This window comes from Mytilus edulis, chromosome 11 (genome assembly GCF_963676685.1).
Source record: "Mytilus edulis chromosome 11, xbMytEdul2.2, whole genome shotgun sequence".
Taxonomy (NCBI): Eukaryota; Metazoa; Mollusca; class Bivalvia; order Mytilida; family Mytilidae; genus Mytilus; species Mytilus edulis.
The window spans coordinates 79273239-79297948 of NC_092354.1; the positions used below are offsets into that span (position 1 = coordinate 79273239).

Here is a 24710-nt window from a genome sequence, read left to right on the forward strand (position 1 = left end):
GGCAGCAACCAAACAACGGGTTGCCTGATTGGTCTGAAAATTTCAGGGCAGATAGACTTTGACCTATCAAACAAATTTATCCTTGTCAGATTTGCTTTAAATGCTTTGGTTTATGAGATTTTAGCCAAAAACTGCATTTTAACCTATGTACTATTATTAGTCATGTCGGCCATCTTGGTTGGCAGACAGGGTCATCGAACACATTTTTTTAAACTAGATACCCTAATGATAATTGTGGACAAGTTTGGTTAAATTTGTCTCAGTAGTTTCAGAGGAGAAGATTTTTGTACAAGATAACAAAACTTCAAGAAAAATTGACAAAAAATGACTATAAAGGACAATAACTCCTTAAGGGGTCAACTGACCATTTTGGTCATGTTTACTTTTTTGTAGATCTTACTTTGCTGAACATTATTGCTATTTACAGTTTATCTCTATCTATAATTATATTCAAGATAATAACCAAAAACGGTGAAATTTCCTTAAAATGACCAATTTTGGGGCAGCAACCCAACAACGGGTTGTCCGATTCATCTGAAAATTTCAGGGCAGATAGATCTTGACCTGATAAACAATTTTACCCCATGTCAGATTTGCTCTAAATGCTTTGGTTTCAGAGATATGAGCCAAAATCTACATTTTACCCCTATGTTCTATTTTTAGCCGTGGCGGCCATCTTGGTTGGTTGGCCGAGTCACGCCACACATATTTTAAACTAGATATCCCAATGATGATTTTGGTCAAGTTTGGTTAAATTTGGCCCAGTAGTTTCAGAGGAGAAGATTTTTGTAAAAGTTAACGACGACGGACGACGGACGACGACGACGGACGCCGGACGCAAAGTGATGGGAATAGCTCACTTGGCCCTTCGGGCCAGGTGAGCTAAAAAATTGGGTTCAATTTTTCTCATTTGAAATTTCATAAATAAAAAGAAAATTTCTTCAAACATTTTTTTGAGAGGATTAATATTCAACAGCATAGTGAATTGCTCTAAGAGAAAACAAAAAATTAAAGTTCATTAGAACACATTCATTCTGTGTCAGAAACCTATGCTGTGTCAACTATTTAATCACAATCCAAATTTAGAGCTGAATCCAGCTTGAATGTTGTGTCCATACTTGCCCCAACCGTTCAGGGTTCAACCTCTGCGGTCGTATAAAGCTACGCCCTGCGGGGCATCTGGTTCTTTAATGTCTTGCTCAGATCAAGATTTGCTGTAATCTAAATTCATCTGGTTAAATGATTTCAAAATTATTTGTAATGAGCAATAAAAGTGGTCTTCACAAAGAAAAGTTTGAAATTTTAATGATTACCTTATTGTATATTATGTATGTTTTATATGATTTGAAATTTTATTTTACAGAGAAACAACCCAAACCCAAGAACTCCACGTGCCTCCACACAAGCAACTGCAACAACACCAGCAGCCACAGTGACAACTGCTAACCAGACACAATCTGGAATCAATTTGGTAATTAGCAAATTTAACTGGATATATAATGTATGAAAAAACAGAGGTTAACAGTCCCCTTTGAGCAGAAAGTGCAATATTTAAAGACTATATATGTCAAACATTTTTTTGGACATTTTCTTTTTCTTTTTCCTAGAATGGAAAATTATCAACTTCACATTGTTAATGCGTTTGGGATGTGACAGAAAAAAGAGACATTTTTATTAGTTTGAATATGTGAAAACAAGTTGATCTTGTTATTAACACAAATCATTTTATTGGCCTGACAAGGCCCTATGCACAACACCTGTTTTTATTTATTTTTTAACTTTTTTTTTATATATATGTCATGTAAAAGACTGGCTTGAAAAATATAATGGGTCTTAGTGAACATCATTTGTGTGTTATGGGGCATTGTCACTTCTGTTCCAATGTTGTAAGACAAATAATTAAACAAAAAATTGCTATATTGCACAAATTTATTGTCAAAATAAATTCTCATAATTGACAATCAGCACTGCTGTCAATTAGGGATTGTGATTAAGTACTTAATACCAAAACAAACTTTATTTCGATTTTATCCTGCACAATGACGATCACTAAGTTGCTTGGTGAATGGTAATATAATAGTGCACGGATACTGGCGATCCCCTCTTTCTGAAAGTTGTCTATTCATTTAGTAGCACTTAACTCAACATGTTTGAATATATTGGTTTTCTTGAGTTGTTAATATCAGAAATAAATAAATAATGTAATTTAACAATTATCTATTTTCCAAGAAATTTTTTATAACAATGCTTATTTGATATGACATAGGAAATATATTGATTTTGTATTATTCAAGTGTTATGGACATGGTTTTTATCATAATTTTTTTTTGCAGAACACAGTACAGAATAGACCAAGAACTCCACAAAGTTTGACTTCTACTCCTTCAGCTTCATCAGTGTTACCAGATGAATGGATTTCATCTGGCACACCATTGGTAATTATTTTTTTTTTACAATATGTTTAGATGCAAATCCCTCCCCCCTCTCCCACAGGAACTGGTTGTTAAGGTTTACCCATGTCCTTCTGTCTGTACAGCTGTACATCCAAAAATTGTTTCTGTTCCTTTACTTTAGTTAGCCTCAACCAAATATTAGGAATTTTATGCAAAATCCTTATTTCCAGAAAACATAGATTTAGGTTCAAATTTTGATAATGTCTTTTCTTGTTCATGAGTTATGCCCATTTGTTAAGACAAATTGATGAATTCATCGTTTCCTATTTCTAAATGTTAATTGCATTATTCAAATGATATGAAGAATGCTAATTACCACAAAACACAGACCAAATTTAAATTTGATTGGTTTCTCTGTATTTGTATTGAGTTATGACCCTAATATGCAAACAATAAAGGCCTCATATGTGCCTTTATTTGGACACATTCTCCATTTGCTTTAAAACAGCAATTTGAAAATTGTTTCTGCTGTTTCAGATAATTATAAGCTTTGATTAGTTTTATTTTTATATATTACTTTGAATAATACAAAGTCCATGATATTCTTTCATTATATGATGTTGGCATATATATTCTGAATATCAAATCTATGTTGAAATATGGAAACAATCCAATTGAGAAATTGATGAATTTTGACCTTAAAATTATTCATTTGGAAACTGCATTTCATGTCATATGAATGGACATATAGGAATCTGAGTTGTCATTTTCTCAACAATAAAATATAGCACACTCTTTATATTTGGCTCAAAGCTTTATCCAGCTTTGCTTTACTGTGTAAAGTGATTTCATTGCCTTCACTTATCAACTTTAGTGTTACTTATTGTTGGGGTGAAAAAGGGTTTGCATCATACCCAAAATCTTACTTTCCAATGCTAAATAGTGCAAGATGATTTATTTGACATTAAAGATCTGTGTTGATTTGAATTTGGCATGTTCCTTTAAGTTCACTAAAACTTAATTAAAAGTATTACATTCCTTATACATGTTAGAAACTCATTTTCAGATCTCAGCAAATCCCCGGTCAAGACTTATCATGGAGCAGGATATAGATTTTGCCGCTTCCCTTGCTATAGACAGAGAAAAGGTAAGTTATCTATATTGCAAATGTATGTAAAAAATCTGATTTTTAAAGTTATATCTGCCATCACATCAGTAATTTATCATTAAGGATAGTTAAAAGGATATGGGTATCTTAAGAGTAGTTTGTGACTTTGATGCTTTTAAAGAATTTTAGGAGCTTTAGTAGTTCATGTAGTTGCCTTGTTTGGTAAATCGTTTTTGGGGAGGGACTGTTGTTAAACGAATGTCAGTTACTCACACTTAAATTTCAAACTCCTGGTCTATTGGTCTGTTAGGTCACCAGTTATCTAACAGTTATCTTGGCTTAGATTTAGCTTAGCATAACATTGTATGCAGTATTGTTAAGTTATGTTATACATATTATGAATGATAACAAACTTATATGATATCTCGAAAATTGAACTCAGAAATACATATAAAAACCATTAAATAGGTACATGATACAAAATGAACTTATTGACCTTTTTTACTAATTTCTTCACAATTTTAAAGTTCTCATTGATTTTTAGCTTTCTTACTTTAAAATTACCAGTCATTTGAAGATGGTTACAACCCTATGTATTTATGTCCAGAATATTTTAATAATGTTTTTGTATTTTCTCTATAGGAAGACTCCAGACAACAAGCAAGAGTACGCAGAATTTTACAAAGGACAGAAAGACAGCGTCTGAGGGATACAAGGAAGGAAGAACTGGAGAAGGTATGTTCCTCCTTTTCTTAAATACCAAATGTTTAATAACTGGTTATGTAGGCAAAATATTTCAATGTAATTGTTTCTTTTCCTTTCTGAAAAGCTTTACAAGTATTGGTAGGAGGTTATTTGCTAAAATGTACCGTTAGATACCCATATACTAGACTAAGTATGATTTGGGAGAAGAATGTCACTTTGATCATGGAAATCTTGTCATTCCCTTTTCGAAAATCTATGTAAGCTATGGAAATAGAATTATTATCCTTGTCATATCTTTTAACATGTTCTTAATAATGTCAAAGAAATAATACATTTACATATACATTAGTAGGTTCACAAATATATATCTGGCAGAAAAGTAGTTTCATTTATCAAACATTACATGACTGCCCAAATTGTTGTAAATCTGCCTTTTCGTTTAGTGTAGCTGAATGCACATCTGACATTAATATCACATTTCTTAGAGCCAACACTTTATCAATTCTATGGTTACATTAAGATTTTAATTAAGATGATTTGGTGATTTTTTTACAAAAAATGTTGTTTTTGTCCTATTCTAGATGTCATTGTCAGCGTTTTAAAAAATAATGTTCTATTTCACTTTCTGTCACTCACTTAGACAACAGCATCAAAGCTTGTTGAACCGAATTTTGGATACCAAATAATATTTCATTTTCATGAAAGTGATTTAAATGTAAATAATATTATTTGTAGATTCATCTTGAGGTTATAGAGGAAATTTCCCAGTTGAGACAACAGTCAACAGTTGATGACCTTGTTACTATTGTGCTAGTTCTCCCAGATCAGAAAGAAATCAGAAAAACAGTTTCAAAGCAGACAAAATCTGAGGTACTATTTCCAAATATATAATGGTAGCCTTTTATAAATATTAAATTTTTGGCTATGTGTAGCCATGTCTCAAAAAGTTAATAGGTTGGGTGATCTTGATTGCTAGTGAAACAATTACAAAAACAAAATGTTGAAATTTAGGCAAATATAGGTAATAAACATAACACTACTGTGTAGTAATTCTATAAAATGATCATCATTGAAGAACAAAATCGAATGCAGATGTCGGGTTTTAGTATAGGTGTACTTAGAATGCAAAATTATTGTATAATATTAAATACATCTTCTATAACAATAATACAAACAAAATCTAAATAATTATTCTTTATAATTAATCCCCAAAAAATATACAATAAGAATCATGAATAGCTTTGGGTTTTGTTACATGATAACATATATATAAATGGTAAAAAATGTCAAGGAAGATTATTGAACTTATCTTAATGCTAGCACAGGATGAATTCTTTTACAAACGACCAACAGTTGCAGTAGCATCTTTAGACATGCTGTTTCCTCTTTGCTAATTATAGATTTGTATACACCTGCCATATCAAAGAGAATTTAAGTGTTTGTTACCCTTGTCTTTTTACAGCTTTAGAGTTATGCCCTTTTACAAATGGAATGATTTGTTAATTTTTCGTTTCTGTTCTCTTACATAAGTTTGCCCCTACTCAATGTTATGAAACTTATAAACAATGCTTATTAACATCAATTACTAATTTGATAAAGTCCCTTTTACAGTTCTTGAGTTGTGTTCCTATATTATGCAAGCCTGGGTATCTTCTGCCTCCCATGAACACACTCCCCATTTATTTTCTAGATGTTAAGAATTCAGCTCCCCTAAACACATATAACAGGTGTTTTCTTCATTCAGTTGGTCTTTAACTAGATTTTTTGGCATAAAGTTAATTTTTCAATATGTAGGATTCAAAATTATACTAAGGTATTATTTTTTTTTCAGACTCTACATCTTTATGTTGAAGCAACAACAGGGATAGTGTCAGCAAAATTGATTTATTGTGGTCAGGTGCTAGGAAGACAACAACAACCACTTGCTAGTTTTGGCATCACTGGTAGCTGTCGTATGAATGTAGAAGAAGCAGTTTTAGAGGTAATTGATATGTTACTTATGAAGACTGAGGTCGGGCAACTGTGATCTGACAATATTTACATTCCCTTTTTCCTGGATTTTCCCCAAATTTTCATGTTAAAAAATTATGTCTCTAAAATAAAAATGAGGGAAACTATTATAAGTTATATGATTCGCTATTGACCCCCTATGGATCCAAAGAGTGCTAGTTAAATGCGTTGGGGTGAAGCCAGAGGCTGAAACCCCATTGGTTTTTGGAAAGTTTGCTATAGCTTGCTATAGCAATAAACTTTCTTAAGGCATCGACCTATTTTTGTATAGGGCAACAAAACAAATTCAATGAAATAAAGTGGGAGTCCCTTTGGGTCAGCCCCACCCCCTCATGTATGAGAACTTGTAAACGGTCGAGATCCCCACCCCTAAACCATATTTATTTTTGTATAGGGCAACAAAACAAATCAAATGAAATAAAGTGGGTGTCCCTTTGGGTCAGCCCAACCCCCTCATGTCTAAGAACTTGTAAACGGTCGAGATTCCCAACCCTAAACCATATATATTTTTGTATAGGGCAACAAAACAAAACCAATGAAATATAGTGGGAGTACCTCTGAGTCATCCCCAACCCCTCATGTTTTGAGATCTCAAACCCTTAATCATAAATATTATTGTATTGGACAATGAAACGAATAAAGTAAAATATAATTAAGTCCCTCTGTGTAACCCAACCCCATCCTGTTTTGAGAACTTGTAAACAGTCAAGATCCACCCCCTTTTCGAAAACTTGAAAACTGTTGAAATCCCCACACTGAAACAACATATATTCTTGTACGGAATAATAAAAAAAATCAGATGAAATAAAAGGCTAGTCCCCTAGGGCCACTCTTACCCTACCTCCTGTCTATTTGAGAACTTGTAAACTGTCTAGATCCCCACCCCCAAATCATGAATATCACTTTACTAGACCAGACCAATTTGTATTGGACTTTGCTTAATGTCAGGCGACCCGTGGGAATGACTAATGTTGAGAGCTTTATTTGGGAGACTTCGTAGCAGCATCCTGTTACAATTATTTCTTGATAAAGTTTTTTCTTTTTTAAGTAGGAAAAAAAAGTTAACCATGGAATCTACACACTATATATTTGAAATATTACAATCTACCGTTGCAAACTTTCCACAGGTGCTATCCAGTACTTTGATTATTCACCCTCTATGAACCGTAGGGGGTCAGTAGCTAACCTTATAACAAATTTATTGCACACTGGACTCGTTCTACTGAACAACACAGCAACATTAATAGATGATGTCCCCATTAACAGTAGACGTGATGTCATGAAACCCAATGAATCTATAAAGGTCATCAAGTGACTGCTTTAAACCAATCAAAACGTGATAATTTACCAGCGGTGCAATAATTTAGAATAGTTAACCAAGAAATTGACACATAAAAATAGGGAGATGTGGTATAATTGCCTTTAAACCAGCTATCCACCAAATTTCAATTGAAGTGAATGTAAGCAATTCTTTGCAACACTATGGCCTTCGACAATGAGAAAAACACTACCATACTGTATGAATTGGCTCTAAAAGTCCTTGAATTTTACCACATTTGTGCAGTAGTATTTTTATACAACAGACCAAAACCAGAAAAAAACATATTTTAGTAATTATACTTTCAGAAACCTTAATTTTGATTGTTTGGACAACAACTCTTCAGGTTATACAAAACTGAGTATTATCATTGCAATGTTGAGAAATTAATGCTTGTTTTTGCCTGCATGGTTAAAGATAAAAACAAGCCTAAGAGACTAACTATCATCAAAATTTTATTCACTGTACATACACAAATGTATTTGTAAAACCTGACTTGTAGGAATGATTTCATATTTTGATAAGCAAGCTATATTATATACATTTTAAATTTGTAAGTTTATAATACAGTCACTTCCTGTTGGTGGATGTTAAAGTACAAAAAAAAGCATTGAACCACTTTTAAATCAATAGACCACTATATCATAAAACTGAAATATATTTTTTCCTGGTTGTAACTTTTTAATTGCTTTCTTTCAGGAATCAGATGAAAGTGACTTTGATGAGGTACTAGAAGCTGAGCCAGTGAAAACTTTGCACATTTCTGGTGAGATTTTATTTATATTGTTAAGAAATTCTTCTACTTGTTTGTTTTTTTTCCAATTTCAAAAATCTTGCCTCTTGTAGAAAAGGACAAAGCTACTCCAATTCAAAATGTTTATTAGTTAAACATGTATTTAGAGTGGGTTGGGAAACAAGTTATTGCATCTTTTATCTCTATCCACTTTGTGGGTATGAGTGCTGCCTTGTAGTGGCATTACCCTGCTCTTTTTCTAAATCTACAAAGGTTTCATTTATGTAAAAGAGATATTGCTCTCTCTCTTAATTGGCCTGTTAATCATTGTCCCCTTTTTAGCTCACCTGGCCCATAGGGTCAAGTGAGCTTTTCTTATCACTTGGCGTCCGTCGTCGTCGTCGTCCGTCGTCGTCGTCCTGCGTTAACTTTTACAAAAATCTTCTCCTCTGAAACTACTGGGCCAAATTTAACCAAACTTGGCCACAATCATCATTGGGGTATCTAGTTTAAAAAATGTGTCCGGTGACACGGCCAACCAACCAAGATGGCCGCCATGGCTAAAAATAGAACATAGGGGTAAAATGCAGTTTTTGGCTTATAACTCAAAAACCAAAGCATTTAGAGCAAATCTGACATGGGGTAATATTGTTCAACAGGTCAAGATCTATCTGCCCTGAAATTTTCAGTTGAATCGGACATTTCGTTGTTGGGTTGCTGCCCCTGAAATGGTAATTTTAAGGAAATTTTGCTGTTTTTGGTTATTATCTTGAATATTATTATAGATAGAGATAAACTGTAACAGCAATAATGTTCAGCAAAGTAAGATCTACAAATAAGTCAACATGATCAAAATGGAAAGTTGACCACTTTAGGAGTTATTGCCCTTTATAGTCAATTTTTAACCATTTTTCGTAAATCTTAGTAATCTTTTAGAAAAATCTTCTCCTCTGAAACTACTGGGTCAAATTTAACCAAACTTGGCCATAATCATCATTGGGGTATCTAGTTAAAAAAATGTGTCTGGTGCCCCGCCCAACCAACCAAGATGGCCGCCATGGCTAAAAATAGAACATAGGGGTAAAATGCAGTTTTTGGCTTATAACTCAAAAACCAAAGCATTTAGAGCAAATCTGACATGGGGGTAAAATTGTTCATCAGGTCAAGATCTATCTGCCCTGAAATTTTCAGATGAATCGGACATTCCGTTGTTGGGTTGCTGCCCCTGAAATGGTAATTTTAAAGAAATTTTGCTGTTTTTGGTAATATTATTATCTTGAATATTATTATAGATAGAGATAAACTGTAAACAGCAATAATGTTCAGCAAAGTAAGATCTACAAATAAGTCAACATGACCAAAATGGTCAGTTGACCACTTTAGGAGTAATTGCCCTTTATAGTCAATTTTTAACCATTTTTCGTAAATCTTAGTAATCTTTTAGAAAAATCTTCTCCTCTAAAACTACTGGGCCAAATTTAACCAAACTTAGCCATAATCATCATTGGGGTATCTAGTTAAAAAAATGTGTCCGGTAACTCGGCCAACAAACCAAGATGGCCGCCCTGGCTAAAAATAGAACATGGGGGTAAAATGCAGTTTTTGGCTTATAACTCAAAAACCAAAGCATTTAGAGCAAATCTGAGAGGAAGTAAAATTGTTGATGAGGTCATGATCTATCTGCCCTGGAATTTTCAGATGAATCGGATAATCGGTTGTTAGGTTGCTGCCCCTGAATTGGTAATTTTGAGGACATTTTGCTGTTTTTTTGTTATTATCTTGAATATTATTATAGATAGAGATAAACTGTAAACAGCAATAATGTTCAACAAAGTAAGATCTACAAATAAGTCAACATGACCAAAATGGTCAGTTGACCACTTTAGGAGTTATTGTCCTTTATAGTCAATTTTTAACCATTTTTCGTAAATCTTAGTAATCTTTTAGAAAAATCTTCTCCTCTGAAACTACTGGGCCAAATTTAACCAAACTTAGCCATAATCATCATTGGGGTATCTAGTTAAAGAAATGTGTCCGGTAACTCGGCCAACAAACCAAGATGGCCGCCATGGCTAAAAATAGAACATGGGGGTAAAATGCAGTTTTTGGCTTATAACTCAAAAACCAAAGCATTTAGAGCAAATCTGAGAGGAAATAAAATTGTTGATCAGGTCATGATCTATCTGCCCTGGAATTTTCAGATGAATCGGATAATCGGTTGTTAGGTTGCTGCCCCTGAATTGGTAATTTTGAGGACATTTTGCTGTTTTTTTGTTATTATCTTGAATATTATTATAGATAGAGATAAACTGTAAACAGCAATAATGTACAGCAAAGTAAGAACTAAAAATAAGTCAGTATGACCAAAATAGTCAATTGACCCACTAAGGAGTTATTGCCCTTCATAGTCAATTTTTAACAATTTTCTTAAAATTTGAAGATTTTCAATAACATTTTCCACAGAAAGTACTGTTATAGATAGAGATAATTGTAAGCAGCAAGAATGTTTAGTAAAGTAAGATCTACAAACACATCACCATCACCAAAACACAATTTTGTCATGAATCCATCTGTGTCCATTGTTTAATATTCACATAGACCAAGGTGAGCGACACAGGCTCTTTAGAGCCTCTAGTTACAGACTATCATTGTTTCGCAAGACCATACTTGCAAATGGTGTTAAGAGAGCCCCTGAAATTTTCTCTGCAGTATGGGAATCAAACAGGAAGTTTTGTGTTCATTGGCCCAGCTCCCTTTCTTGGGATTGATTATATAAGGAATCATTGAAGCGTGACTGGAGCCCCCATTTAGAAAAAGTTCTGGATCCGCCACTGTTAGCTTAGTTTAAACATATTTATCTATAGTGGATTAGGGAAACAAGTTTTGCAACTAATATTAATCACTTTCCACTTTGCGGGTGCGAGTTCTGCCTTGTAGTGGCATTAGCCTACTTGTTTTCGAAATCTACAAGGGTGTTTTAACGTGCGAGAGATATGGCTCTCTCTTAACACGGGTCAGCCATAATTGTCACTTTCCAATGCACAATCATCGTTTCCCCAAGACCATACTCGCAAATGGTGTGGAGGGAGAGCCTATGCCTTAACCACTACACCCTGGCTTTCAGATAAATTCTTTAACACATAAAAAACTGTTAATTACATAATAGTTCTTGAAAAACTGGTCATTATTGTGATATATGGACTGCCCACAGGACAGCGGTATTGACTAAGATAGTGATAATGACTGAGCCGAAGGTGAGGTCATTATCACTGTCGCAGTCAATACCCCTGTCATACGGGTAGTCCGTGTATCACGATAATGACCAGTTCTTCAAAAACTATTATGTTTATTTCATTGAGGAACTATGTTTTTAAAAATTCTCATAAATTCAAAATGTCCAAAGCAAACTTGAGTAGCTGTGCGATTTCTATGGCAAAGATTGTACACTAGTCATAGTAATACTGCCATTTAAAGCAATTTATCATGTTAAGATTCGTTAATGATCTTTTTTTGGTCTGTTTTGTTCTGTTAATGACCAATGGAATTTATTACTGAAGAGTAATCAATTTCGGGTGGTTCCTTTTTATCCATTAAGAGAAGCTTATTCTTAATCGATATGAAATAAAAATTGATATGTGGTTCAAACTTAATGAGAATAAAAGAATTCTACTTCTAACTGTGTTTGGATTTCATGTCATTCTAAAAAAAGAACTTATTTTGTGTGAAATTTACATTAACATTTACTTTTTCAAAGATAAGTAAGTAGATGTGATATGATTGTCAATGAGACATTTTAATCTGTAAAAAGAAATGGAGCCAAGCAAAAGATCTTTTTGTGTCTGGATGATTTATTAGTTTAAAAAATAAATAAAACCTTTTCACTTTAAATAATATATTTTCTTAACCTTTCAGATATTGCTGACTTAGAGGAGAGAAGAAAAAGAGTGCAGTCCGCTCTACTACCTTCAAAGAAAGTTACCGTAAAGCGAGAAAACATAGTTGAAGATCTAATGGACCAATACAGATTACATCCCGACACAGTCCACCACCGCCTGGAGGTTGTTTATGAAGGAGAGGAGGCTGCCTTAGATGTGCAAGGTGTTACAAGGGAGATGTTCTCGTGCTTCTTCTATGCCATGATTGTCAAATTCTTTTTTGGACACTGCCACAAAATTCCAACAATGGATCATCGTCATTTATTTAATGGGACTTATGAGGTAATTGGTAAGATCATCAGCCATGCCTTCATCTTATGCAACTATATTCCTACAACTTTATCCCCTGTTGTCTATATCTTGGCAGGTACAGGTTGTGTTTCTGATGCACTTTTATTAACATCCTTCATGCAACATGTGAATGAAGCAGAAAAAAACTTGATTAAACATTTGATGTCAGCAAATAACTTTGTTAATATGCAAGAGAAACTTTTCAACCTAGTGTCATCTCATGGTGGGCGGGAGCTGCCAACAACAGCCAACTTTAAAAGGGTCATAACAGACATTGCAAGAACAACACTGATTGCTGCTCCACTTTATCCAATTTCTTGCATAAAGAAAGGTATGGACTGCTATCCATTACTGTGGCAGGGTGCATCAGAAACAGTAGTTGTTAATTTATTAGAGCAATACCATCCAACTGCAGATAAGATCATTAACAAAATACATTACAACCATTCAGAAGAACCAACACTAAACCTACTCGAGGAACGTGCCAAAAATTATTTTGAACATTATATAATGCAATTAAATAAATCGCAGATTAATGCACTTTTGAGATTCTGGACCTCAGCTGATACCCTATGTATTGAACAGTTGGAGGTTTCCTTTAATTCAACAGAAGGACTGCAAAGAAGACCAATAGCAAAGTAGACTTCACTTCTCAAATGAAGACTTATCTCAAGAATTTGACATTTATCTAAGGTTTTAGATTCAGTGTAAAATTAACGTTTGATTTCATTGAAAATATCTGTATTTTCATGCATTATTGTATTGTGAAAAAGGTATTAGTTATAAACAGTACTGTAAGGTTGGGGAATGTATATATATATATATATAAAGAAAGAAATAAGAATTAAATTGTGCAGGGTATTTTTATTAAATACAAAATTTATTCATAGAAGTTTGACAAATATTTTATACTGATTTTTACAAATATGGCAGTAATCCACTTTTCAATTATTATCAGTCAAATTTAAGTTTTTACCAAGTATAAGGGGAAAGCATTAACTAATACATAAATTTCTAGGTCATTTTGGTACCAAGGTTTGAAATGATGATAATTATCCAGTAAATTTATTTTTTAATATGTAAAGCACTTGAAGTAAAAAAGAGTTAATTTTTTTTTACATTTGTTGTACAGGCATGACATATGTCTCACGGCAGGGAATGGGTGTAGTTTTTTTTATATCTCTTCATATCAATTCTTCTCCTGGAAAACTAATCTTTTATTGCTTTTTATACCAAATATTTTTAATATATTTAATGGTTATATTCTGCTGGACACCATTGTTTGTAAATATTAAGATGGTTGTGATGATCTATGTTTTATGTAGTTTTTTTCTATGTACTTGCAAACACTGAGTGGTGTCCAATGTATGATTGCATATTTCAAATTATTTTTATTGATTTTCAAGATGATTTCAATTATATGTTTCTCAATTTTGTAATTGTGTGTAATTTTGGCTTTCCAGAAATGAAAAGTAATATTGGATTAATGTGTCACCTGACACTTATGATTTTTATTTATAAACTTGCAAGCATAAATTGATGGCAGATAGCCCAACGTTCACTATCCATAAAATTATAAACAAAGCAGTAAAATAAGCTTAAGGTGAGCATAAGGATAAATAATTGAATATTAGTAGCAGTCTTTCTGTACAGTGAGAGCTATCTCCCAACACATTGGACACCACAAATAAAATTTAAACTGAGTGTATATTTCTTATGCACTATGATATTTTGTACTGTATGCAAGTATTAGAATTGTCAGTATTTATTATATCAAATATATTCAAACAGTTCAGCAAATAAAACTTTTAACATTGAAATGAAATTCTTTTTTTTTATTTATTTTGAATACATTAAACAAGTAATAGGCGTTTACACTGGTACCTGAACAAGAGAAGGCTCGTTCAAAATTAAAAAGTATGGAAAGCCATTAGTAACACATATAGGACAGTTAGTTGAGCAACAAACAAATACAAGGAAAGCCATTTAGTACACATAAACTAATTAAAAAATCACAGAATTGACATAAACTAATCAAACAGAGAAACTATATATTAAACACCATGACTGACATAGTTTTACACATATATAGCATGCCCAGGGAAGCAAAAAATGCTTTTTATGAGTGTTCTCGTGTGAGCAGAAAATGCATTTTGTGAGTGTTCTCATGAAGGCAGAAAATGCATTTTATGAGTGTTCTCATGAAGGCAGAAAACGCATTTTATGAGTGTTCTCGTGTAAACTGCCCAGTATAGGACATGAAACTTTCGGGATAGCTTACAGTATTATACATCTTAATTATACAAGAGTGCACACGCTGAAATGTCTCGCATTCTTTACTTATCATTGGAATTATGTTGATAGACCTAAATATCAAGCTTTTATACTACGACTAACGCAAATTAAGAAATTATTGTGAGGTTTTTATTATTGCAGAAAATGAAAATGACACAAGAATTTAAACACGCATTTTGAAATATTTTATATGAATTAAACAGGATTGTTCTCCAAATCATATAAAAAAAACATCGCATTGAAGTCTCAAATAAAAAAAAAATCACAATTAGAAAATCACGCAACAATTTCAAAATTGACAAAATCACATAAATTCAAGGTCTGATGAACCACGCCTGACAGAGATGTACACCTTAAAATTCCTCCACACAACAAATGTAGTTGACCTATTGCTTCTAGTTTAAAATAAAAATGAGACCAAAAGCACAAAAAACTTACCACTTAGCAATGAGGTCAAGGTCAAATAAAACCTGCATGAGTGACATGTTCACCATAACAATTTTCAAACACCACATAAAGTTGACCTTTGGCATATATATAGTATTTGATAAAAAAACATTCCATACACCAAATATAGTAGACATTGCATACACCACTGTGTAACACCACTAGCTCAAGCCCTACTCAAAAGCACATACCAAGGAAGTAGTACACATTTAACACAAAATAGTGACTACACATGAATGTAGCTATCTAAATATGTAGAATATATATATATGTATATGTATTTTTGGTATCAAATGAAAGCTGAATGACTGGTGATCAGTGTAGAACAGTTGATGACCTATAATTTTGGATAATTGAAAAAATGCACCAAATTTAAATAGAGGGTACATTTTGCCTGTTTGTTGGATCTGAAGTACCTGTTTTGGTACATCTGAAGTTCTGTTAACTAACCAAGTTTTCTCTTATATGCCATTAACGGTATGTAGATATTTTCACATGGACATTCACATTTCAAACATGGACAGAAGCTTGTTTATGATCATAAGAAAGTATCCAGAAGTAAATTTTGTAAAAATAAAATTCCATTTTCTCGTATTTTACTCAGTTTTTCTGCGAGGAAACATTACATTCACTCTGTGGTTAAAGTTTTTAAAATTTTAATAACGTTCATAAACTATCCTTGATTTGTACCAAACTTGGACAGAAGCTTGTTTATGATCATAAGATAGTATCAAGAAGAAAATTTTGTAAAAATAAATTTCCACTTTTCCGTATTTTACTTATAAATGGACTTAGTTTTTCTTCCAGTTAACATTACATACAGTCTGCAGTTAAAGTTTATAAAATATTTATTAGATTCATAAACTATCCTGGATTTTTTTACCAAACTTGGAAGCTTCTTTCAATCAAAAGACAGTATCGAGAGGGAAATTTTTATTAATGTTTTCCTCATTTTTGTTGAGTCTGCCATTAACAGCAAAAGTAGGCGAGACACTGGGTTCCGTGGAACCCTTACGAATTTTTAATCTATGAAAATGTTCGAGATAAATAAACATTTTTCAAATGAAATTTTATTGAAAATTATTTGTATAAAGTCAAATGTTCTTTATAAAGTCCAATTTACGACCCTCCATGGATAATATTAAAAATGAATTTTTACCTACCCACCAGACCTGTTGTGTGACCCTCCTATTCATTTCATTTTGAAACAGAGCTAGCCCTTAGTGAACTGGATTAAAATTGAACATTCATCACTTTCAGTTTTATAGAAATAAAAGTTATAAGGGATCAAATTATTATGATTTTTATAGAAAAGGAGCAAACAAAAAACATTTTTATTACTTTTAATAAAAAAACAACAGATATTTTCAGAATGAAAATGTATATTAATATAAGAAATTGGAGTTAAATATAATTATTTCAAACCAAAAAGAGGATATTAAATATTTATTCAATTTCCAGGTCATTATAAATAATAAATAATTATATCATCTACTTAATATGAACTATATGAAGATTTTAATTGAACAAGTAATTAAAATTTATATATTATCAGAACTAATTAAGTAAATTTGATAACTCCAAAGCTGGAAACTTTACAAAGTTTAAACAATTCTGATGGGTTGTGAACATATCAGACACCTGAACCATATTATTTTATGAATCATTTAAAATAAAAAAGGGTGTAGTATTTTTACCAAGAAGCTGATATTGGTATTCAAGGAGTTAACCGTCATCACGACAATTTTATAAGTAATCAAATGTATCATATAATCTTTTGACTAAATCTTTCAAAACAATGTTGGTATGAAATCTGTGTAGGAAAAACAATTACCCATGAAATGTGCAGAATCAGGACTCTTTCTAAATAATCAATATTAAAATTTTGCTAAAGATGAAGAGTATCAGGATAAAATGTGTTTTATAAATTCTATTTTCTATTCAGTTTCTCAAGAAAAATTATATGGCTTTGTGCTAGTATCACTAATAAAAGACCAGAAGTTGTAGCCGATTTTTTCCTGAAAGCTGCTGATAACATTAAAGGTTGGTGTAACTTCAATTTATATTTGTTATGCCCCAAAACTATCGGAGGGGGCATTCAGTTTACCCTTTTCCATCTATACATGCATCCTAAAGTTGGTTCATATTTCTTAACTTCAGTTTGCCTCAGCCAAGTTAAATAACAACGATTTTAAATTTTACAGTTCTGGAGTTATGGTTCTTGAAAAAATAGTGTTTCCAGTCTTACCCGTGCATTTACTTATGAACTATTAAACCAAAGCTTTTAAAATTTTAATATCTTGTTTCTGATGACAAAATGGAGGTCAAGTTCAAAGATTTATGTTTCATGAAAGATTGAAAAATTAAATTGTGTTACCAGTCATGTTGTTGTATTTACTCATGTACCATTCAACCAAAGCTTTTCAAATATTAATATGTTGTTACTGATGACAAAATGGAGGTCAAGTTTGATATTGACGATTTTCACTTTCATTGTTCATCAGTTATGGTTCTTTTGATATTGAAAAGTACCAGGACACGAATAAATGTTAATAAATCTGGTATGTTGTCGCTCTGACAGCCTCTTGTTAATGGTTTCAATTGATTTTTTCAAGCAATTTAAGTCACAGCTATAGAACGGAAGTGTCATATGTGTTAAAGTTAAAACAGATGCAAACAGTTACTTGCAAAATTATTTTAAAGATCTGATAAAATATTGTGGAGTTGAAAGGCTATAATTGTATTTTGCAGCTTTTCCAAGCAAAATCAGATGTGACCCTGGTACTGAAAACGGGTTGGCAGCAGCCATCCAACTCACTCACACTTCTGATAAGAAGTCTGTGATTTATGGCTCCTCGGTTTATAATCAGGTATTTAGACATATAATTTGCATTTATATTAGTTGACATAATTTGTCTCTGACTGACTGTTCCTGATCAATTCCAGAAACTCACCAAAGTTTTCCTTTACTCTTGTTGTTTTTTTTTTTGGTTTTTTTTTTTTTGAAGAAATTTATTGGCTTCCTGCTGGAGGACTTGATCATCTAGTCTGGGTGTAGATTCCTAATTAAAAAAGATATTAAAAAAAAACGCGAAAGGTTCTGTACAGATTTCAACGGGAAAAATTTAGAAGTTAAACAAGTAAATAACTCACCTCAGCTGCTTTCCCTGCCGGGAAGATAGTGTTTATAAAATCCGGATAATAAGAAATCTAGCTGTCAATGTCAAACAATTCAAACAAGAAAACTACAACTTAATACATAACAAATACATCTTCCTTAAAATGTTCAAATCAATCATACAGAAGATATATATATAGTGTACGCTTTTGTATCTTGGATATTACTGTTGCTTTCTTCAAGGTGTAATTGTGGACATTGTGGAGTTATGCCGTCAGCAAAAGAGTGTGTCTGCTGTTGTGAAATTTCAAAAATTGTTGACGTGAAAAAGGAACACCCTGACACAGCTTGTATAACAGACCATCCGGGATTTCATCCAGTGTGCCTAGATATACATGTATTAAACGTTGCCTATTACCAGTATAGACAGCAATATGGAGAGCATCCTGATCATGGCAATGAGTAAGAAATTCAGTCCTGTATTTCAACATCAACATTTATATTAGTTTATTTTTAAAATCTATTTTTTAAAATTAATAAGTTTTTTTAAATCGTGAATCAATGTACTGTGTTGAAGGCTGCGCAGCAAATATAATCTATAATTGCTTATATTTAGTATGTAAAGTCTTGGCTAATATGATTTGGATGGCAAGCATTCTATGTCGTCTCATTGAAAAATGCAACACTTGCTTTTTTTGTATGCATAGTAACTATATTTCACCCTTGTCTAATTGTACGTCTGTCCATAATGTCCATAAATTGATTTTTATTCTCAAACACTATTTCGGCTCAACCAAATGTTATGAAACTTGTACACAATACTTATTATCGCAAACTTGATATATTAATATATTCAAGCAGGACATTATCTTTGTGCATGGTAATATTCCCCATTTACTATTCAAAAGGGAATATATATATGTTAAAATATAAAATTTTGCAACTAATCTTGTCCTGAATATGCTTGAAATATTTACTACTGGAGATTATTAAAAGAATATCTTTTATAATTTCAGGAGAAATCCATATACAGCTTATAGACAATTTGTACGGTCGTTTTCATGAGACTGACAGTGATTGAATCTAGCAAGAAGGCTTTGTATGGCTTGTTCTTTGTCTGGTCTCTTGTATTGGCTACCCATTCAGTTATGAAAATAAACCAATTGTGAACTATACCTTGAAAGAAAGATGAATCAAATTATTTTTAATTTCATATTATGCTAATCAAATGTTATAGTGTAAATAAGGTTACAAATATTTGGAGGGTTTATGTAGGGGAAAACATAAGTTGACAGAGAGGTAAAGTATAAATTCTTTGAGTTTATTTTAAATATTGTCACTTACCATTTTAAATTAGGTTCATCAAGTTCATCCTTCTATACTGTCATCTCTTGTTTAGCTGAATTATTCTCTCTGTTTTTGCTCAATCACCAGTCTGTCAGTTTGGGTGGCATTTATATTGTACATACAATATTTTAAATGGGGTCATAAATTAATCAGAGAGATTTTGAATGTAAACCAACAGTAACTTTTATAAATGCAGTATGTACACCACAAGTATTGTACTACCACTACCATCCAATATCAAATGAAATATACCAAAAATATTGTATAAAGTACATGTATACATTTTGATTTATGATTTTCTATATTTTCATACATGTATAAAAAAAAAGGAACAGATATATGAGATTAATTATGCCATGAAGACGGCATAGATTCACCAAATTAAACAATAAACTGTAATTTTGTATCCCCTTGACCACTAGTTCTGGTTTCTGTATACATGTGTCTAAAAGATTAAAACTAACCAAATTCCAAACCTTTCCTAAAACTGTTTTGAGACTGTCCAAGAGTGTGCATGGAAGATATTTATAATTGTTTTAATATTGTTTCATTTCAATCAATATTCACTTCACCTGTTATTTTATTGCAGAACTAATAAGTAAATAAAATCAATTAATGAATTAAATGTTTGAATATTTTACAGTTTTTATCATCTGAGGAGTCATTGGTACATTTGTAAGTGTAGGCCTTTTGGTATATGTGATATGTCATCATAAGAGAAACCATAGCTATACACCTATCCTAGGCAGTGATTCTCCGACTACAATACATATGGTGGTATTTAATCCAACACCCACCTCCTCTCCACATACACCCAAACCAAAGCCTGTGTCACCCTCTACCCCAGAAAGAGGTGGTGATTAAGAAGACAGTTTTTCAGAGTTGGATGATGATTGATTGTTTGATTGTTGGTTGCTGAACGTCCAGTGGCAAATATTTCATGCATATTCAGGACGAGAACAAGTTCACAATAAATACAATAGAGGCCATCTGGGATGATGGTCGGGGAAATTTGGAATGCCACTGGAAAATAAGGGTATATTGGATAGGGACAGACATTTTGCCTTGCAACAGGCCACCTACGGACCCCTCAAAGAGTTGTTGCAAGGGTTCTTAATGTGCAAAGAGCGTGGCACTCTCTTTACACGAGCCATCGGATTTAACGCCCCCCTTCTGACCGGTAAGACCAAGTGACCATATTTCTATTCCCCAGTCACCCTTGGGGAGGAGTTGAATATAGAACCCGTGACAAAGAGAACAAGAAGTCAGATGAAGAAAGCACTTTTTAAGTGAATGAGAATACTCCTTGTATCATTTTAGGGCTTATTTGAATATTATTGTGTCAACCATTAACTATATTGATAGTTTACAAGAGCTATAACAAATTTTCTAAGTTTTTTTCTCCTTCATTCAGATTAAATATGAATTAATGCCTATGGTTAATTGTATGTATATTATTATTTATATTAAACTATTAAAGTTAACTTACTGTTTTTTTTATACTTTAACAAATAACATTCCATTAGAATTAAACAAAAATTACAAATTTGCATGAAAATTACATGTACATGTCAGATATCTAGTCTGGTTGTTTGCCTGTATTTTGTTTTGTTTTTCTTCACATGTTTTTTTTTCACAGATAGGATATTCCATGATTTATGGATATCGATGTTATAACGTTATAGTTGTAACAAGTTTAGAAGGGGTGTTAATTACAGCATACCCCTGTAATCTAAACAAGAAGATACACTGATGTATACTTTAAATATTGCATGAAGATACACGTAAAAGAAAACTGAAAGAAAAAAACCATGACCTAGGTCATGGTAAAACAAAATGAAATTAAAACTTTAGCCCCATACTTTTTATTCTGTCTTTCCTTTATATATTAAACTATATGCTATTTATATTAAACGGAAAGTGGCGCAATCTCTATAGACATCTGTTTATTGAAAGTATACATAATTTACATGTTCAAGTTTTTTTTATCAATAAGAAAATGATGCTTGTGCAGATGTTCAGCTTGAATTATTGCATCATAGGAAAGAGACCAAAAATAGAATGATTACGCTTCCATACCAAATAGTCCTCGATGTTCAACTTAGGTCAAAATTACTAAAGAATAATAAAAAAAAGTTTTTACAAATTAATAAATTTTCATGATACTCCAGTGTCTCTTATACTGTGTTTCAATTCGGACAGCTGTCTTTAGAGATTGCGCCACAAAATCTTTCAATACCGTCATGTTTCTACAAATACTCAAATGAAGTAATCCTTTTTTCTTCAAATGGTGTTAAATAACTTGAAGACAATTGTATCCCAAACACATTGCAATACAAAGAGGAATGGCTGAAGCATTCCTTGAGATGCAGGATCGTGAGTTCGAAATGCTGTTGAAAGATATATCCGACGGTAGCGATCTTTTCGGGAAAAGGTACATTTTTTTTGTCAGTAATCTTCAAATTTTTTTTACTGATTACACGTTTCATAAATATCATTGTTTTTTTTTTGGGGGGGGGGGGGGGGGGGGGATATTTAAAATATTCACAATTTCAAGTTAATTCGCCCACCCTTTTTTAGTATGACACCACCAGTTTATTCTCCTAAAAAAGAAATTGAAGACAGCAGGCATTTTAGATTCTCTCCGCCAAGGACTGAGTTCAGCGAATATAACAACTGGGAAAGTTTACAGATAGATCTTTCACCTCCAAGTGTGCAAGTCGTCTGTTTACTTTTCTAAAATTTTATATAATGGGTAGAATCTGATTTGTACAACATGAAACGATATTCGATATGAAAATAGATATTTTTTTTTCGTAATACGATTAGGGTTTATATTAATAAATAAACCCATCATTGAAATCATGCCTAATTTTATATGTACGCCAGACGCGCGTTTCGTCTACAAAACAATTGAACTATTTCTTTTTTTCTAATTTTCTAGGGTACTTTTCACAAATTTCAAAGGAGACGGAATGCAGATATCCCCTTTGGTGTGATTCGTGCGCTTCACACTGTAACGAGAATATTGAGGGAGGTAGAGAAGAATGTGGGTACGTATGTGTTTCTTATTTTTTTTTTTTAATTACTTAATTTTCTCACCTTTTATCTGGTTCAACTTTTTACAAAAACGTATTTGGCGTTTTGTATTTGTTTATCTTTTTTCGTCTGTAATATGCATGTAAAATTTGTCCCTGGACTTACACAAACATTAACACATTCTAGTTATGGTAGTAGAAGTACTCAAAATCCCATATTAATGATATTTATCTTTAAATCAAAATCTAAATTTTACAATAGTCATTTTTGGATGGATTGTGAGTTATTCCCCTTTGTATATATAATTGACAAATATCAAAATAACATGTTTCGTTTTTTTCCCCAGATCAATGCAATCCAAGTTTCAAATCTTAGAAGAAAAAATTGTCAATGATAAATAAACCACATATAGTATACCTAGTCTGGACTATTCAGATCATAAATATCTAACAATTATAAATTTGTCCAAGTAAATGTTGATGGGAGGTTCCCTACCATAGATACCATACCATAAATAAATAGATTGGGGTATCTTAATATAGGATACCATATATGTTAACGAAGGGTTCCCTACCAACCCCTTATGTGGTGTCATAAAGTTTCATAATGCTGCACATGTGGAAGAGTTGCATAGATTTACCGCAGAATCCTCAGATACACTTGATCGGGACGATCTCATCAAATGTATAACAAAAAGTTTCGGTGTTGACATAGAAAGAATAGAAGCAATTCTAAACAAGAATGTGTCCACAGTACACGGATGCCCCACTCGCACTATCATTTTCTATGTTTATTGGACCGTGAAATTAGAATAAATTCTCTAATTTGGCCTTGAAATTAGAATGATCTTATCAAAGGGAACATGTATACTAAGTTTCAGGTTGATTAGACTTCTATTTTATCAAAAACTACCTTGACCAAAAACTTTAACCTGAAATTTGCACTATCATTTTCTATGTTCAGTGAACCGTAAAATTGGGGTCAAAACTCTAATTTGGCATTTAAATTAGAAAGATCATATCATAGGGCACATGTATACTAGGTTTCAAGTTGATTGGACTTCAACTTCATCAAAAACTACCTTGACCAAAAACTTTAACCTGAAGCGGGACAGACGGACGAACGAACAGACGGACGAACGAACGAACGGACTCACAGACCAGAAAACATAATGCCCCTTTACTATCGTAGGTGGGGCATAAAAAAGTCGCTGGACACCAATGCCTTGGTCAAATTAGCTCATTGTGCTATAGAGTTAGCAAACGAACATGTTAATTTGTCGTCAACTTTGTAATTGTTTGGCTTTATAAATATTTTGATATGAGCGTCACTGATGAGTCTTATGTAGACGAAACGCGCGTCTGGCGTACTAAATTATAATCCTGGTACCTTTGATAACTAATTAGTAGAGCTGATTCGAATAAATAGCTTAAAAGTGATGGAGATAATCAGGCGGGTCAAAGCAAGAAATGCAAGACAAATGAACCATCGGTAAGATCTTTTTTATCTAATTGTGTCGGTCGTTAATTCAGATTTGGTTAGAATAGACATAGAATAAGGTGTATAATACAGCTTGGTTTATTCTATCTGGTACAAAGATGTTAATGACAATGAGTGTCAAAGTTTAAGGTTATCTGAGGATAGGTTAGAGTAGACATAGAATTAGGTGGAGAATGTTAAACGAGGATAACATTGATATTTTGGTATTAACAATTAGTTTGATGAAGTATGAGGTTATCTGATAATGTCTAGTATCTGTATCGATAGCATTACAAAGCAGTAAATGTCATTTACCCGAGAGTATCACCAGCCCAGTAGCCAGTACTTCGGTACTGGCATGAAAATACGGATTTTTTGTGTTATTAAAATTTGCTGTTACAAAATATTAGAAATTATTATACATTAAGTAATGTATCTCCCTCATGCAAAGCTCTGATTCCTTTCACGGATTTCGGCTATCCGTTTTGGACC

General features: G+C 32.6%; 1 protein-coding gene across 1 annotated transcript; it reads left to right on the forward strand.

Moving 5' to 3' along the window:
- Nucleotides 1-1330: 1330 nt before the first annotated feature.
- Nucleotides 1331-20564, forward strand: LOC139494630 (uncharacterized). The gene is made up of 11 exons (XM_071282789.1): nucleotides 1331-1471; nucleotides 2334-2435; nucleotides 3460-3540; nucleotides 4144-4236; nucleotides 4942-5076; nucleotides 6038-6187; nucleotides 8234-8300; nucleotides 12180-13131; nucleotides 17181-17278; nucleotides 17987-18105; nucleotides 20418-20564. The coding sequence occupies exons 3-11, from the start codon at nucleotides 3490-3492 to the stop codon at nucleotides 20562-20564; spliced, it is 1812 nt and encodes a 603-aa protein (XP_071138890.1). The 5' UTR covers nucleotides 1331-1471; nucleotides 2334-2435; nucleotides 3460-3489.
- The last annotated feature ends 4146 nt before the right edge of the window (nucleotides 20565-24710 follow it).